This window comes from Mus pahari, chromosome 5 (assembly GCF_900095145.1).
Source record: "Mus pahari chromosome 5, PAHARI_EIJ_v1.1, whole genome shotgun sequence".
Taxonomy (NCBI): Eukaryota; Metazoa; Chordata; class Mammalia; order Rodentia; family Muridae; genus Mus; species Mus pahari.
In genome coordinates, this window is record NC_034594.1 from 138,265,402 (window position 1) to 138,283,066 (window position 17,665).

Below are 17,665 nucleotides of genomic sequence, written 5' to 3' on the forward strand. Positions count from 1 at the left end.
CTTTTTTTAAGATTTATGTATTTTATGCGTCTGAGTACACCGGAGCTGTCATCAGACACACCGGAAGAGGGTACTGGATCCCATTACAGATGGTTGTGAGCCACCATGTGGTTGCTGGGAACTGAACTCAGGACCTCTGGAAGAGCAGTCAGTGCTCTTAACCGCTGAGCCACCTCTCCAACCCCAGGGTGGCTTATCTGTTTTATTTTGTTCTCGTTTTTCCTAATTAAGATTTATTTTTTAATGTGTATGAGTGCTTGCATTCATGTGTGCTTGTGAACTACATGTCTGTCTGGTACCCAGAGAGGTCAGAAGATGGCATCAGATCCCTTGAAACTTGAGTGGCAGACTGCTGTCAGCCACTATGTGCACACTAGGAACCAAACCTAGGTCCTTCGCAAGAGCAGCCAGTGAGTGCTCTTAACAGCTAAACCACTTCTGTAGCACAAAGGGATTTTTTTCTTCCTTTTTTTTTTTTTTTAAGAAAAAAGAATGACATATGCCTAATTTCTTTGAAATAGCTGGCAATAAGAAATTCTCGAGCATAGAAAGACAACCAAATCTCTATTTAAGGTCAGCCTGGTACACGGTACGAGTCCCCTACACAGTGAAACCCTGTCTCCCAAAAAGGGGAAGAAATGAATAAAATATATTTATCAAAAGCTCTTAAAGCTTTATTTTCAAACACCACCATCACCACTTCGATGGGAATCTTACCAAACATTTACTTGGTTTCATACCCCTCCCAAGATGGTTCCTTACAAAGCAAGAAAGGATGGTTACTGTACTGTGGAGCAACACAGCACCAGAATGGAAAGAGGAGCCAGCATCTCCTGGTGACCTGCACGGAGGACAGTGACATTCCTGCCAAATACACAGCCCGAATCACCAGACAGTGGACTGAGGGACAATCTACAACGTAACTGGCCTCTATTGTTTATATTTTATATGCTTTAATCTAAATGCACTCAGGAGGCAGAGGCAGGCGGATTTCTGAGTTCGAGCCCAGCCTGGTCTACAGAGTGAGTTCCAGGACAGCCAGAGCTACACAGAGAAATCTTGTCTCAAATAAAAACAAACAAACAAACAAACAAACAAACAAAAGATAGGGGTGTGAATTTTTAACAAGGAAGAAGGGCTCCTGACTAAAGGTGACTAATGAGACAGGGAGGGCCATGATATGAAGGATCATCTTAAGACAACTGGCAAACTGAAGCCACATATTGCACACTAAGACTATTTCAATTTTCATCTTCCAATTATGACAAGGACACTGGTCATACAAGAGAGTATCTTTAAAGAATGCCCAATGGAGGGCTGGTGAGATGGCTCAGCGGGTAAGAGTACCCGACTGTTCTTCCAAAGGTCCTGAGTTCAAATCCCAGCAACCACATGGTGGCTCACAACCATCCACAACGAGATATGTCTCCCTCTTCTGGTGTGTCTGAAGACAGCTTCAGTATACTTACATATAATAAATAAATAAATCTTTAAAAAAAAAAAAAAAAAAAAAGAATGCCCAATGGAGTACTTGGTGGGCAGGAAGCATCATTTCTGATGATGAGCTGGGAGGGGGAGGGGAGAGATTCGAATGTTAACATTTAAACAATCCGAAGCCAGACAGTATTCTTTGCATTCTTATACAACTTTTCCTTAACTCTGAAATTATAACAAAATAAACATGAATGGAAAAAGTAAAGCGGTATTTTACTTACCCCTGCAGACATCTCAACGACTATAATTCAGTGATGCCTTCGTAGCCTCGTACAAGCAGGGTGATGAGCCCCACCTAGAAGTGCCCAGCTTGGAGACTCAACTTGCACATACGCTCTCAACTCCTTACCGCTTGCTCCATTCAGCCCAGGTCAGCTGCCTTGGGTCACTGCCAGCCTCAGGAGCTCCACACCACCTCCTAATTAAGTGTTCCCACATATTACAGGCTTCAAAACTGTCTGGCTCAGGTTCCCTTTACAGATGAAAATACTCTAGGCCAGAAGGATGACTTATTGAAGGTATCTCAACCGTACAAAAGCAGGATGTGACTAATTCCAAGGTTATTACCTTTTTCCTGACACCATGCTCATTTAGCAGCGCATACAATAAGCTGAGTCTTGCAGAAGAGCTAAGCTGGACGTGACGTCACGTGAAAACTGGTGACAGGTAAAGGGGCCTCCATCCCTGGGACCCACATGGGACACAAAGACTCCTGCAGGTTGTGGATCTTACCTCCCCATGCACGCCACAGCACGAATGCATGCATATGCATGCACGCACACACTACATTTTACAAACCTTAGCAACGTGAAGAAATGACTATGCAAACTAGTTTCGGCTTCCTGTGGGCCTTGTTGCTCACTCTGACCCAGTGCCTGAGGAGTCGCCGAGGATGTGTGTGCAATGTGCTGTGTTTCAGGATTTTCATATAACTTCCTCCCTACTTAGCAGAGAAACCCACGTTCTTATTGTTTTAGAGTCTCTGGACAGTTTACCACCTCTGGTGTGGCTGGCTCTATTGATCAAAGCATAGCTCATTACCCTGTGAGTTGTATACACAGAGAGACTACAACACAACTGAGGTTCAAGAACACATTCTGTTACCAGGGTGACAGACACTTGGGGCACCTCACTCATCTAAGACTTTCCCAGACACTTTGAGATAACTGGGTCTTTTGCATCCTGACACGCCATAAATGCTGAATGGATTGAAGGCCCTCAGCTCCTCAGGCTCCGTCTCCCCAGAGGTGAGCACTCACCAGACTCTAGGTGGCAAGAAGTGCCCAGAACGACCAAGTCTATCAAATCACCAAGCGTGATGCCAAAGTTATTTGACCAATGAACAAAGTAGGAGTAAACAGTCTCTTACGGAAGAATCATGTTACCAGTAGAGATAGCGCAAGGACCTTCGAGGAAGCTAACATGAAACTAAGTTGCACTGCCATTTTTAAAATAATTTTCAAATCCACACGTTTGTGTGAATTTTCAAAGAGAAATGTTTAAATAAGTCTTGGATAAGAGGATACCATAGCATCTCTCTCTCTCTCTCTCTCTCTCTCTCTCTCTCTCTCTCTCTCTCTCTCTCTCTCTCTCTCTCTCTGTGTGTGTGTGTGTGTGTGTGTGTGTGTGTGTGTGTGTGTGTAAGCAGGGTCTTTCACTTTACCTGGAGCTTGCCAGACTCAGCTAAACCAGCTGGCCAGAGAAGCCCCCTCAATTCTCCTGCCTCAGTGTCTCCAGCTCAAATCTTTTACCTGGACACTTCAGTGCTGGCTCTTATGAAGGAGCTGCCTGTACAATCCATGACACTGTTGTACTTGAGTGACAAGGACTTGACTGACTGAGCCATCTCCCTAGTCCAGTCAGAAAGTTCTTTAATGATGATATAAAATGATCCCCAATATAGATTACTAAATGAAAAAAAAAAATGTAAACACACCCTATACAAAATTTAACTCAGATCAGACTTAAAGAAGTAAAACTAAACAAGCTTAAAAAAACAAAAACAAAAACAAAAACCCACCAGAGTTAACTGCCGTGCATTGTTATTCATCAGTGATGGTTTCATAGAACTAAAGCAGAATCAATAAAAGGGAGGAGGGTGGGGCTGGAAAGAGGGCTCAGCAGTTAAGAGCACTATTCTTCCAGAGGACCTGGGTTCAATTCCCAGCACCCACATGGCAGCTCATAACTGTCTCTAACTCCTGTTCCAGGAGATCTGACACCCTCACACAGACATACATGCAGTCAAAATACCAATGTACATAAAATAAAATAAATAGAGTATAAAAAGATAAGATGGGTAAATTGGATTTAATAAAAATTAAAAAATCGTGTGCCTCAAACTCTCAAGAAATTGTGATGAAAACTCTCTACTAGGAGGAAATATTTGCCAGCTGTGCCTAACGTGGCGTGCTGCTGCAGGTCAAAGAGACACCCTTGTCTCTCAAGCAGTGGTGGGCTGGGAGGTGACTGTGGTGGGTGCTCGGGGGTTCAGAGCACACACTCACTCCTCTTGCAGAGGGCCAGTTCCCAGCACCCACTGGAGTCTTTTAACTTCAGCTGTGGGACATCTGATACCTCTTCTGCCTCCTTAGGTGCGGGTCAGGCATGGCACATGTGCACAATGTAGGAAAATCACTCATACACGTAAGATAAAATATTTTAGAATTCAATAAGCACAACCGAGGTAGACAGTGCCCGAGGAATGATGACAGAGGTTGGTCTTTGGCCTGTCCCTTTCACACACACATTTGGGGTGAGGGTGGGGGTGGGGCTGGGGGTGGGGCAGAAGGTGGGAGGATAAAGCTGGGGTGCAGGGAACAGACATCTCCCTAGCTCTTTACTCCATTCTGGACTTCCCTAGAACGCCTGCCCTGCTCTCCAAGGAGTTATGAACCTGAAGATGTCATGTCATCAACTCAACCAAATTTTGCATAGGGAGTTCAAAGCCAGCTAACTAGAGAGACATAGTAAGACCCTACTTTACAAACTTAAAATAAATACCAAAATATGTGGTATTAAAAATGTTGCATAAAGTCACCTTCCAGATACTTCTAAATGTTGTCTATCAAACAAATGAGTTTGCATCACAGACTTGTTCCCACCCCAAGATATCTCAGCATGTATATGCGTATGCTGATATGCCACGATTTAGAAAACCACTTCTGGTCCTGTCATTTTAGATAAGGGCTACTCAACCAGGAGTGCCTGCCTCATTAGCCCACTTTAGAACTGAAATTAGTTAATGCTTGCAAAGAACCTAAAATGGCACCTGACCTAGTACATGTTCCATATACTGTAAGAAATAAGCCAACAGCTGCTAGAACACTTAGGTACATTCCTACTGAACAGACTTATGCCCAAAGAAAATTATTAACCAAGAGATCTTAGCAGGGGAGGAGAATGAATTGGAACACTTAGGATATATATGCATTAAAATGTTGTAGAAAATCTCATTACTTTGTATCCTAACTTAAAAAATTAATAAAAGGCATTTATTTTATTTCTCTTTTCTCTGAAACATTACCATTATTGGTGATGAGAATAAAACCTTGGTCCTACTTTCTGTTCATTACTTATCTGTCCCAATGGTCTCTAAACACTGAAGAACCCTAGGCACCTCCAGTCGTCCACTATGCCCTGGGGCTTTTGTGAGTTTGGGCCTTGTGTGGCCCCTTAGTTCAGTGTTTCTCAACTTGTGGGTCATGACCTCTTGGGTGGGGGTGAATGACCCTTTCATAGAGTCACCTAAAATCCCTGGAAAGCAGATATTTGCATTAAAATTCATAACAGTAGCACAATGACAGTCATGAAGTAGCAAGAAGACTAATTTTATGGTGGGGGACGGGCGTCACAACATGAGGAACTGTATGAAACGGGCGCAGTGTTAGGGAGGTTGAGAACCACTGCCCTAGCTAACATGCCTGTCCAGCCATAGAGTGCTCTAAACAGGTCAAGGTTTGCACGGCATCCCTGCGGAGAAGTCTCTGGCAGCACGAGCTGAGGCTTCCCAGCTCCCTCTTCTCAACATGCTTGCTTGTGTGAGCTCCATTCATGAGAAGGGAAAGCACTGTTGAGCCTCCATGACTAGAAGGTTCCTGAACACAAGCTCTGGCACTGTCTCTCTCAGTCTCCCCCTCATCTTTGCTGGAGTGAACAGAGACCAGGGGGAACAACGCACTACAAACCAGAGGCTGAAGAGAAGAATCAGGAAGGAACGCCAAAAGCAAATAAAAGGCCCGCAATGCAAATGTCAAATTCCCAAACCTCCAGGTGACAAGATTTAATCATTAAATGGAGAGCAGATCCTTCTTGAGAAATTTTGCTTAGGGGATGTAGCTAAGGGGAACTGTGAGGCCAAAGACAGATTTCTCAACTAGAACTTCTACAGCACATCTGTGCTGCACAATAGTAAGAAGGATCTGCAAGGGGACGCGAACGCAGCTGCAAGAGCAGACACGAGGCGGTGGTAAGAGCTTTCCCAGACGTGAGGGACTGCCAGGTGTGTACAAGGAAGGGCCAGGAGGGCTGGGAAGGGAAGAGTTTGCCAGGAAATGATTCCAGCAATGGGCTGTGGAGAGCTGGAGGGGGACACTAGCAGCCAGGAAGTGACTAATGCACTGAAGGGGGTGTGGTGGTGGGGAGCAAGACCATAGTCTCAATGAGCTCCAGCAACTTGGACTGGGGCTTGGGAGAGTGCAAAGAAGAGCAGGGCAACATTCTGAAGCTGTTGTGTTTTCTGATAACAGTGAGAGTCCCAGCAGGAGAGAAGGCCAGGCTAGGAAGAAACAGTCTGAGGGTGAGCAGGACCTCAGAGAAACAGGGACTTCTTGTAGGTAAAGGGTCATGTAGGTAAGTGGCCCACAAGGAGAGGACAAGGGATAGGTAAACTGGGGGAGAGACATTTGCCCATGTTCCCCAGGCCCCCTGGACTTGTTGGGTCATCAGGATGATGTGTATATTGTATAGGAAAGCAGTACCACGCAGGGATCTTAGACTTCGCTTTTAACATTTGTTTACCGTAAATTATCTATGCCTCAAGAGTTTAGAAAGCTTTAACTCTGATTTTAAAAATTCAAGTCAAATGTGGTGGTTCATACCAGTGGTCCCAGCACTTAGGAAGGCCAACACAGGAGGATTACTGTGAGCTCAAGGCCAGGTTGAGCTACACAGTGAGTCTGAAGCTAGTCTGGGCTATATAGCATGTGAGACTGTCTCAAATATATATATATATATGAGTGTATACATGTGTGTATATATAATATATAATATTTATTATATATAATATACACACACAAATAAATTAAATAAAAGGGTAAAAACTCAAACTCAAAAGTTCCTCCACTAAAAACTTTCAGTTGTACCAGCTCTGCAATCCAATGAATGCCCTCAACAAACACGTGGTGATTTCCTGCTGTGGCCCAGACACTTTCCTAGGCTTTGCGGTGGGAATCATTCTAAAATAAGCATTCTATGCCAGTAACAGTGAAAGAGAGAAGATGTCACTGGTAGACCGAAGTCAGGACAGCTCCTGAAAGGCTTCATTGCGGGGTCCTGTCTGTATTCTCATTTTATACCCTGAAACCACAAGGTGGAGTGGGCAAACAAGCAAGGTTTTATGGAAGCACATTGGCAGTCAGCAGATGGTTAAGGCCCATTGTCTCGGCTGTTTCTCCAGGTCATTTTGTTTCAGGTAGCAGGTGAAGTCATGTTTGGTCAATAGGTAGTACAAGCAGTGCTTGAAGTCGCATAAGTCAATAAATCATCACGTAAGTCAGTAAATCATCAGTACATAATAACTGGTCTTTTCGACCTTATTCTTTCTTTGCCTCGGTGCTGATTTATATCGTCATCAGTGAAAGATGCCAGGAAAGATAAGCGTGAAAAAATAATCTCCAGTAGAAAGAATATAAAGCAGAGTGATGCGGATGAGGGTGTGATGGGGTCAGTAGGTATGTAAACAACTTCACTCCAGCAAGCAAGAATTTCAAGCACTGGAACTTCTCAGTCCAGTGTTCTTCCCATTTAACATTAGTTTATATAGGTGGACATATATAGCACTGATGAGACTGTTAAAGGGAAGGAGAAAAGGGATGAGTTTTGATACAAGATCTATTATCACAGAATGGACCACACTGTAGAGTTTAATTTACTTTCTAAATGGCAGGCCTCTGCCCTGGAAAGCTAGTCTAGGACAAGAGCCTAATCAAGTTTCAAGGCTGCGCTTCCACACTTACAATGTAACTGTCAGCAGCTTGCAACACTAACGAGCTGTTGGACCACCTTGCTGGAGAGACTTAAGCCCAGATAATGAAGGGTCAATGGTGGGGGAGCCCACACACCCTGACCTGAACTGCTTAGACTTGCATGTGTCTCTGGCCCTCTATTTAAACTTTAAACTTTCAGGACCCTGGGGATGGCTGGAATTGAGTCACTGGATCTCCCTGTGTCTTCCCAATGTGGCCACACTGAATAAATCTCCACTTGTTTGTTTGTTTAACTATTGATTTGACTGTTTTGACTTCTCAAGAACCTGGAGTCTTAGGGTAAAGACTGTGACCCCACATTCCATAAATTTCAAGTACTTAACATCTAAAAGGTGCTGATAGATATTTTCTAAGGAACTGAACAGAACTTGAAAGGCTATTCTGGATGAGAACAGTGGTGTGTTCCTGCAGGTCCCAGGCACCTGGAGGCTGAAGCAGGACTGCTTGAGCCCAGGAGTTGAAGGCCAGGCTAGGCAACACAGTGAGAAAAAACCTCAAAAACAGAAAAGTCAGGTGTGGTATACACCTTTAATCCAGCCCTTGAGAGGCCGAGTCAGGAAGATGCCCAGTTCAAGAACAGCCTGTGATAAAACAGTGAGATGCTGTCTCAGAATGTTTTGTAAAAGATGAGCCCTCATGTGTAGTTCCTTCAAATCAGCCCAGACTGGCCTCCAACTCATGTCAATCCCCCTGTCCTGACCACTCTAGGTGTGAGCCACCATACCTGGCAAAAAAAAAAAAAAAAACAAAACAAAACAGAAAAGGTTTGGCTATGAATATACATATAATGCTACCAAATAAACTTCAAATTGTCAATGGTCTGACAAAAAAACCTTAAATAGCATTGAGGTAAAAGTTTTTATTTTTACATCATAGAAAAATACTTGGAAAAAAAAAAAGAAAAATANAAAAAAAAAAAAAAAAAAAAAAGAATGGTTTCTTTTATACCATAGCAGGTGACATTTCATTCATAACACAAAGTCCCTGCTTCTGCTGCTTTTAACACCCTGAATTTAAGATCACTCTGACCGCCCTGGCCCAGAGGGCAATGTCTGACATCACACAATTCAGCCCACAAACGGGTCTGATAAAGTGGAGTCTGGGTCTGTTCTGAGCTCCTTTACTTAAACACAAATACAGACAGCACCAATAGAAAAACAAAAACAAAAACAAACAAAAAATCCACTCCTTTTCTGTTTCCTTAGGAGAAACAGGAAAAAAAGAAAACAAAAACAGAACGGATCCCATCTGATACATAAAAAAAAAAAAAAAAAAAAAAAATCAATCTTGTCCATTTTCACCTTCAAGCTATTCACTAGGAGCTTAAATGAAAGTTGGTAATCCAACAGAATCTCACCTATATTCCTGATTCGAGAGACTACTACATTAAGAACTTTTGCACAAAAGTACTGAATAAAGGATTTTGAACAAATTACATTTTACACAACAAAAGAATGAGTGGGAGGAACCCCCTCGGTGTTTTCTTAGCAGTTCGACCTCTCGGTAATCACTGCTTAACCGAATTCTGAGACAGAAACAAGTATTTTGCTTTGAATAACACACACAAAAAAGTCCTGGGGCAGACACTACTTCAGACGCCCCATAAAACAACTCGTCCAAGACGTCATATGAGCCGGAGACTTTATCAAAAACTTGAGCCTGGTTTATTTGGTAAGGGCCTGGGAGGGGGGCTTTTAAAATCAAAGTAAAAGCATGCTTTGTAAATGTTCGTCTTGTCAAACTATCTTGCCCATGTTTACCATTAATACGAATTCGACCGAATTCTTTTAAGCCTTTGCATTCTAGTCTAGAAGTAACATAAATTTTGTCTCTGATTTGCAGACCCCAGAGGTGAAATAAATGAGATTCTGAGTTTTCAATCACAGAGCCTTAAGAATGGATCTGAGCGCATTCGAAATAGATCTTACCAGGTAAAGGAAAAACACTGGTTTAAACAAGGAAATAAACCAACAAAGGCCCCACAGGTGAAAAATCCTGCAATCTTCCGCCATCTCCCAAAGGTGGAGAACCTCAATTCCAGGGTCGGACTCCCGGGAGGTCCTGGGCGACCCAGAATCGCCAGGAGGCGACAGCAGGGGACTGGGCGTGAGTGGGCTCCTGGGACTGCCCCCAGGGAGCTGCAAGGTAGGGAGCGCCTCCCCCCTCCGCCCTCCACGCAAGGGGATCCAAAGAAAGAGGTTCCTCGGCTCCCGGCCGCGCTCCCCGGGCGGCGTGCCCGGGCCCCAGAGCGCGCAGGCCGCGCCCCCTCCCCTCCGAGGCGCCCCGAGCGCGCGCACGGCCGCGGAGCCCCCGCCCGACCCCGGCCCGGCATCACTCACACAGCCCGAGCATCGCGGCTAGCACCGACCACAGCCAGCGCCGGCGGGCCGGGGCCGCAATCAGTGCCACGGCTCCGACGGCCTCTGCCATCCTGCTCCCGCCGCTCCGTTCCGCCCGGCTTCCCGTTGCGGTCGGCTGGCTTGCCTGAGCCCACACAGCTCCGACCGGATCGCGGCTGCGGGCGCGAGGACACCTCCACGCCACCGCTCCCCGCTCCCGGCCCCAGTGGCCAACCGCCAGCCCTCTGCCCAGCTCCAGCCCCTGTGCCCGCCCCGCTGCCCGCTCATTGGTCCTCCTGGCAACCTGGGAAAGAAGCCATTGGACAACTCGACTCCCTGTCAGCCCCCTTCGGTCAAGGCCCCGCCCTTCGGGCCCCGCCCTTGGTGTGATATGTGCCGCATGCCCGCGTACTGTGCCTCTGCAGCCGCAGTACTTTGAGCCTGCCTGCGTGGCTGGTCGTGGGGCTGCCCTCCGGCCCACCGCCTCCAGAGGCTGCCCTCCTCGCTGAGGGGCCAGTCCCACAGTTCTCTCAATGTCCCTCCCCGCGGTCTCTTCCAAGTCCGGATCTCATCTCCGACTAGGATCTGCTTGGTTACTCCTGGCCTCACCTAAAGAAAAGCAATTAATTTAGGGACGGGGTGGGGGAGGGGGAGGAACGAAGTGACGAGAGAGGTGAGGAAAGACTTACATTCAGTGGTCGAGATAGAAAAAGACCCACCATCTCTTTGACCTGTGCCGAGTATCTGTCTTTGCCTGAACTGGATCATTTGCGTTGCAACATGAGAAGTCTCCATCTTGCCCTAACCTCTGAGCAGGCCCTCTTTTGGCTTTTCAGAAGACAGGAAAGGAATGGGAATTGGAACTCCGTTCTCGCCACCTAGATAACCAGTGAATGCACTTACTGTTTGTTTAGCATATCAACGTCCCTCGGCCTATAGACGGAGTTAGGTGCCTCACTTCGATTCTGAAAAGTGCCGGCTGCTACTGGCTACCCAACAAACCCTAAAGAGGGGGAGAATTCTGAGAATGGTCTTCTAAGGGGGGAAAAGGAGGGACCAGAACACAAAACAGATGAGAGTGAACGAAGAACGGGAAAATCCAAGTGAGAGTTTGGAGGAGGAAAACAAGTTTTAGACAGGAGCAAGACTATAGGCGGAACGGAGTCCAGTAGACCAAAACGCAGCCTCTTCTTTCAGGATTTTGTCAAAAGCCAGTCTTATCAGTGTCCTTCGGATGTTTTCGCTGGCCTTGCCCTTTAACCTTGCAGTAGAGAGAGTTCCTAATCACCAGGCAATTGGAGAAAACCAGGAATGCATACCGCAGCTCTTTTGCCTTTTTGGTGAGCAGATCCTTCCAGTCGGTGGCTGTAGGTGCACAGCCCTGAGACTTCACTTTCAAGTAGCACACGTTGGAGTTTTAATGACCAAGAGTTTAGCAGGGAAATAGAAAAGGTAAGCTATGGAGAATGAGTCTGAGAAAGAAGGACTGTCTCAAGTTTGAGGCCAGCCTAGGCTGCATCAGGAGTTCTAAGGCAGCCTGTGCCACAGTGTAGACTACCCTGTGAGACTCTTAAAACAAAAAAACCGATTAGGAAAGGCAAACTCGGAGGACAGGAAAGTGTGTCAAGAGGACACGAAGCAGCTCCCAGTTTCGAGGGAGAGAAAAAGGAAAGAAAGAAAGTGAACAGTGTGTGCAGAGTTGGTGTTTGAAGATCCTCAGGTTATCCTGAGGGCAACAGAACGGGAGTGGCCACAAAGTCAGATCTGTACTGAGGAGAGCTCTTCGCTCATCCCACCCTCAGGAGACAGAAACAGGGGGTCTTTGGGTTTGTTCTACATAGTGGTTCTAGGTCTGACAGGATTACTTAGTGTAGTGAAGGCAGCATTTGAGAAAAAGATTAAGAAAAAGAGTTCTAATTCCTAGACCATCAACCTCGCCTTTAGGATCAGTTTCTATGGCCTTGTCAGCCAGCTCCAGTGAGGGCCTCAGCCCACCACCACCATCTTGGTCTGACTTCTCCATGATCCGGGGAATTTTAGTCAGGCTGTGCCTCAAGGTGGAGGTCTAGACGGTCAGTAGAGGTAACACTGATGACTTACTGATGAACGTGCTTCTGAAGAAGGTCAGAGGTCAAAGGTACCAAAGTACAATAATGACAGGTGAGGGTCAGAAGTCAAAGGTACATCGGCAGCGAGGGAGCATCATCCACACAGGAGACCTAAAGCAAGTACATCAGAGACAGGGCTAACTCACCCGGAGGCTGACTTGAGGCAAACCTGAAGACCAGAAGCAAGAAAAAGTAAGGCTCCATATGACCAGGCCGCAGAACAAATTAAGCACACCCTGGTCAATTTCAAAAGCGACCAGGTTTAGTAAATCCTGTTGGCTTGGTTGGTGTTCCGGCCCACGTGACTCCAGGCAGGACTTTATTTAAGGACAGTTTAGAAAATGAAAAAATACTAACGACTCAAGCAATTCTATTGGCTCTGCTGCTAACCACCATAACCGGCTACTGCTTGTGATCCATACAACACCAGAACCCAAGACAAATAAATATGGCTGACATCTTCTTGTGTTTAGTTTAGTTTTGACTGTGATTTATTTAGAGACAGAGATGTGTAACATATGTACATGTATTATGTGTGTATGCATGTATATGTCTATATAATCATGATATGTATCTTGTCTAAAAAATAAAGCATATTTAAACTAAAAATAAAATGTTACCACAAGAGAATGAAATACTGCAATCTGTGAGTAGGGGCAGAAACATGTTCTGAACTCTGAATGGATGACCAACCATTAGACTCAAAGATGATTCCAAGGACTGGTGCGATGGCTCGCCCGGTGAAGCCACTTGCCACCAAGCCTGATGGTGTGACTTCAGTCCCTGGAAGTGACTGGCAGGGTGGAAGGGGATGATAAATTCCTACAAGCTGTCCTGTGACCTCCAAACACACACACACTAAATAAATACATACATACATGTAACTTTTTAAAAAAATTATGGAGCCAAGGTGTGATGGTTTGAATGAAAATGGCCCCCATAGGCTCATATGTTTGAATACTTAGCCAAATTGCGTGGGAAGGATTAGGAGGTGTGGCCTTATTGGAGGAGGGGTATCACTGGGGGTGGGCTTTGAGGCTTCAAAAGCCCACACTATTTCCAGTTAGTCCTTGCTCATGTGCCCTCTCTCTCTCTCTCTCTTTCCTTGTGCTTATGCGTAAATATGAGCTCATGGTTACCACTACATACAATGTCACCATGGATGTTTGCATGTTCTGCCCCAATAAACTCTTTCTTCTATAGGTTGCCTTGGTCATGGCATCTCTTCACAGCAGGGTGGCTAAGACCCTGGGCTTCCCTGAGAAAGGTTTGCCTGAGCAAAATTAGTTTTATTAAGAGTCCTGTAGAGCTGGGCACGGTGGCGCAAGCCTTTAATCCCAGCACTTGGGAGGCAGAAGCAGGTGAATTTCTGAGTTTGAGGCCAGCCTGGTCTACAGAGTGAGTTCCAGGACAGTGAGGGCTACACAGAGAAACCCTGTCCTGTAGAAAAGAATGCCTTAGTAAAACATCTCTGATCCAGAAGTTATTTCTGCTAGAAAGATTTTAAAGTCTGGAAATTAAGGTTTTAGTTTCTTCTGAGCCTATTGACAGAAAATGAAATGGGGGTAATAGGTCCTGGGGGTGGGTAGTAATTATTAAAGGAGACAAGGAGACATGTGGATAGTAACAGGGACAGAGGCCCAGCTACACGACATTACCCACTGCAGCCTGGGAACTTTAGTTTTTAGGAACCTCATTTAGGTAAAACCGTACCTTTGGCATCATCACAGCAAAGAACTTGAAGATGAGCCTGAACGAGTAGGGGCTGGAGTTCGTGAAAAGACTCTGAACATAGATTTTTAAGCAAGAGGAAGAGATACTCAGGAAGATAGATGTGTGTGCTTCTCAGAGAGAGAGCCAGCCACACTTCATTGTCTTTCAGATAGCTACAGATAGGATTCCGGTGAGTTTCTGAAGCTATTGTCTTCCAAAGATTGTAAAGAAATTAACTTTCTAAATAAGTTACATGCATTTATTTGCGTGTGTAGGGAGAGGCACACAGGTGGATGTCAGAGGACGTCAGAGGAAGTCAGAGGACGTCAGAGAACGTCAGAGGAAGTCAGAGGACGTCAGAGAACGTCAGAGGACAGTTCTAAGGGAGTTTGTTTCTCTGCTACCTTGTGAGTTCAGGACACTGTCAGGCTCCGTGGCAAGCACCCTTACCTGCTAAGCCATCGAAGGCCCTTGCTAAAGAGGTTAATAAGTGAGACCACAGGGCAGTTCCTGAGGTGCTTCTGATGGAATTATGATTGACATGGCAAACTGATAGATTACTGAGACACAGGAAGTTGGGGTATCTTTATTATAAATTAAATTAGGAGCTGGAGAGATATGGTACAAATTTGATTCTCAGTACCCACTGGAGACAGCTCATGACTCCAGCTCCAGAACAGATGGGACTGAGGATCCACAAATTCGTGCATACACACACACACACACACACACACACACACACACACACACACACGCCACCACCACCACCGCCACCACCACCGCCATCGTCATCATCATCATCATCATCATCGTATCCATATTTTTATAACCAAACCAAACCAAACCAAACCAAACAGGGACAACGGCATTGTAGTGTTAACAGCCTTATTTGTGAGATTCTGTCAAATGTCTGGTAGAGAAATGAGGTCATATTCAGGCCCAAGGTCATATTCAGGCCATAAGCCTGGTTCACTGCAATTTTAAGGTAGATTATCATATATACAAGAACTATTATAGACATAGTTTTTATTTTGGTTGTGAGCCTATCTCTCCAGAATATGTATGTATAATTTTTTTTAAGTACCTTTAGTTGATAACCTTCCTAGCAAACATATTGGGATTCTTGCTTCAGTCAGAATCTGGATAAACTCTGTTTTCTTTCCAGAATGACCCCATCATTCTCCCTGTCTTTCTATCCTGCTCCTGAAGGATATGCCACTAGGCATATCACTCCGTGTGGCTGCGATAAAATGTCCCTCAAGCACTCTGAAACCATCCACATCCTGTTTCACAAGGACTTCATTCGAAGGAAGCAAGTGCCCTGGGACTGGACCACAGGCCGCCCTAGTTGGTTTTATATCGCTGTGATAGATCCCATGACCAAAAGCCTACACTACAGGCTATGGAGGGAAGCCAGGGCAAGAACTCATGGAACCTGGAGGCAGGAACAGAGGCAGCGACCATGGAGGAATACTGCTGACCGCTTGCTCCTCACATCTCCTTCACATCTGCTTTCTTCGACCACCCAGGACCACCTGCCCAGGGGTGACACTGCTCAAAGGGGGCTGGGCCTCCTCACAGCGATCATTAACAAGGTCAAGCCTCACAGATGTGCCCACAAGCCAATCTGATGGAGGCAATTCCTCAACTGAGGCTCCCTCTTTTTAGGTGAGTCTGGTTTCTGTCAAACTGACAAGCGCAAACCAGCTCAGACGCATCACATTCCTTCTACCAAGGCAGGAAGCCTTTCCACCCTAGGGTATCCGCTACTATGACTCTTACTATCGTCAGTTTCATCCATCACTGCTATGATAGAGAAATGAGATGGTCTAGTATCTGGGGTGCAGAGAGAAAAGGACAAACTCCTTAGCTGACCATGGTGGATCACACTTGTAATCGCAGTGTGCAGGAGACCAGGCCAGCGTTGCTGCTAAAGGTGGGAGGGTGTTCTAAGTTCCAGCGGGCTGCCCTGGATGGGGAGAAGATACTAACTGCTAACTCCGGTGAATTCAAGAAAAAAAGGACAGCATAAACTTTTAGTTTGTGGACACTAAGGGATTACGTTATTTTAGTAATAACCACTGCTTCGTTTAGGAAGTAGAGGCTTCTGTGGTGTCGGGGGCACATTTTTCCCCCAGTTAGATTTTCATGAATAAACTATCCTGGCATCCAGAACTCATTAATATTTTAAAGAGTATTCTCAGAGTTCCTGCCTGGAGCCCTAAGAATTAAAGACTCGAGTTAGTACAGTTTCAAATAAAACAAAGGGCGGAGACTGCATGCTAGAATCCCAGCACTGTAATTTTTCTAGTGTCAAACCCTAGGGGGAAATTTTTTGACATTTCAGGGTGAGGAACCACTATGTGCCAAATGCTTGCTGGCTGAATGAGCAGGGTGCAAATGAGCAAGGCACACTGTTGGACACCAAGCACAGGACATGACTGAATCTGTTGAGGATAACCCACTATCTGTTATTTCTTACACGTTTAGCCATTTGGTAGGATGGTGATTCTCAATTACTCTTCCTCAGAGTACCAAAGTGTATAGTGATAAGGAATTTGGGACAAATTGTAGTCACTTAGAATTACTGAATATTACCCTAAATGTCTATCATAAGTATCAAGGAGAAATGTTTAAAGATTTAATATAGTTAAGAACCTAAGGCATTTTTTTTTTAAATACAGAACCCAGGAGCCAGGCTCTTCTTCATATTGTTTCAGTTTTAGCAAACGGTGTGAACTGTTGAAGAAACCACAGGCTGTGATGTGACTTCTTCGTCTCTAAGGATCATGGGCAATCAGACCACAATGACACAATTAGTTGCCATTTAAACAATAAATTTAAGTTTGGTATTGGGTATTTTGCCCCTCAAGAAATTATCGGAGTCGAGTGTTGCAACGCAGGCCGGGTTTGATGCATAATTTTAAATAAATTAAATTAAAAATATAATAATCACAGCTATTGTGAGGCAGATTTCGATGGGGTTCTGTGAGTTGTGTCCAGCCTGGTCTACATAGTGAGTTCCAGACTACTGAAGATTGTATAGTGAGAGTATACTCTACTATGAGTATACTAAAGTATTGGCTTTAGTATGTCAAAGGATTCCTCCATGCCCATGAAATTTGGAGTTTGGGATTTACCAAAAGACTGAACAGCTTTACCAGCTAAAAAACAAAACAAAAGCTCAAGCATGGACAGGTGGGGATTTGAGAGGAGGGCTTTAAAATATGTGATGCCAAAAAACGGACGATTTCATCGAAACCGCCAAGTGTGAAATAGTACTGCAACATTGAAAACCCAGTAACTGGCATTTGCCCAGGGAATGCTGTCACACATAGCTTATTAGCCACAAAAACAGAATTCTGGTTTTCAAGATAATAGGTCAGCATTAAACTAGTAATGATATCGTTGCGCTTTCTGGCTCACTTAATTTTCAAAGAATAAAACAGAGAAAGGGGAAAATTAAAACTGTAACATATAAACCAAAGAAAATAAACGGTACTATATATGAATGGCCACACGGGGGCGCCCGCTAAGTATTTCTATAGACCTTTAGGATGACAGGAGAAGTAGTTACACATCGGCTCGTTGGTCTAGGGGTATGATTCTCGCTTAGGGTGCGAGAGGTCCCGGGTTCAAATCCCGGACGAGCCCTGTAGTTTTGAATTTTTTTTGGATGATACGTTAATGCACAGAAACCTAAAATCAAACAGCAAAACCACCAGGCACACTTTACTTTCAAGTA

The 17,665-nt window shown here is 45.0% G+C and overlaps 1 protein-coding gene and 1 non-coding gene across 3 annotated transcripts in view; one reads left to right on the forward strand and one right to left on the reverse strand.

Annotated features, from left to right (window-relative positions):
• The window catches only part of Mpzl1 (myelin protein zero like 1), a 42,126-nt gene extending 31,798 nt beyond the window's left edge, over positions 1-10,328 (reverse strand). For both annotated transcript variants that reach the window (XM_021197889.2, XM_021197890.2), the window contains exon 1: positions 10,100-10,328. In XM_021197889.2, coding sequence (XP_021053548.1) covers positions 10,100-10,190 — 91 coding nt within the window. In that variant the 5' untranslated portion in view covers positions 10,191-10,328. The remainder of the gene's footprint in view (positions 1-10,099) is intronic.
• A 7,174-nt stretch (positions 10,329-17,502) lies between these two features.
• On the forward strand, positions 17,503-17,574 carry Trnap-agg. The gene has a single exon. It is a non-coding gene; the product is annotated as a tRNA-Pro (tRNA).
• Positions 17,575-17,665: the final 91 nt, after the last annotated feature.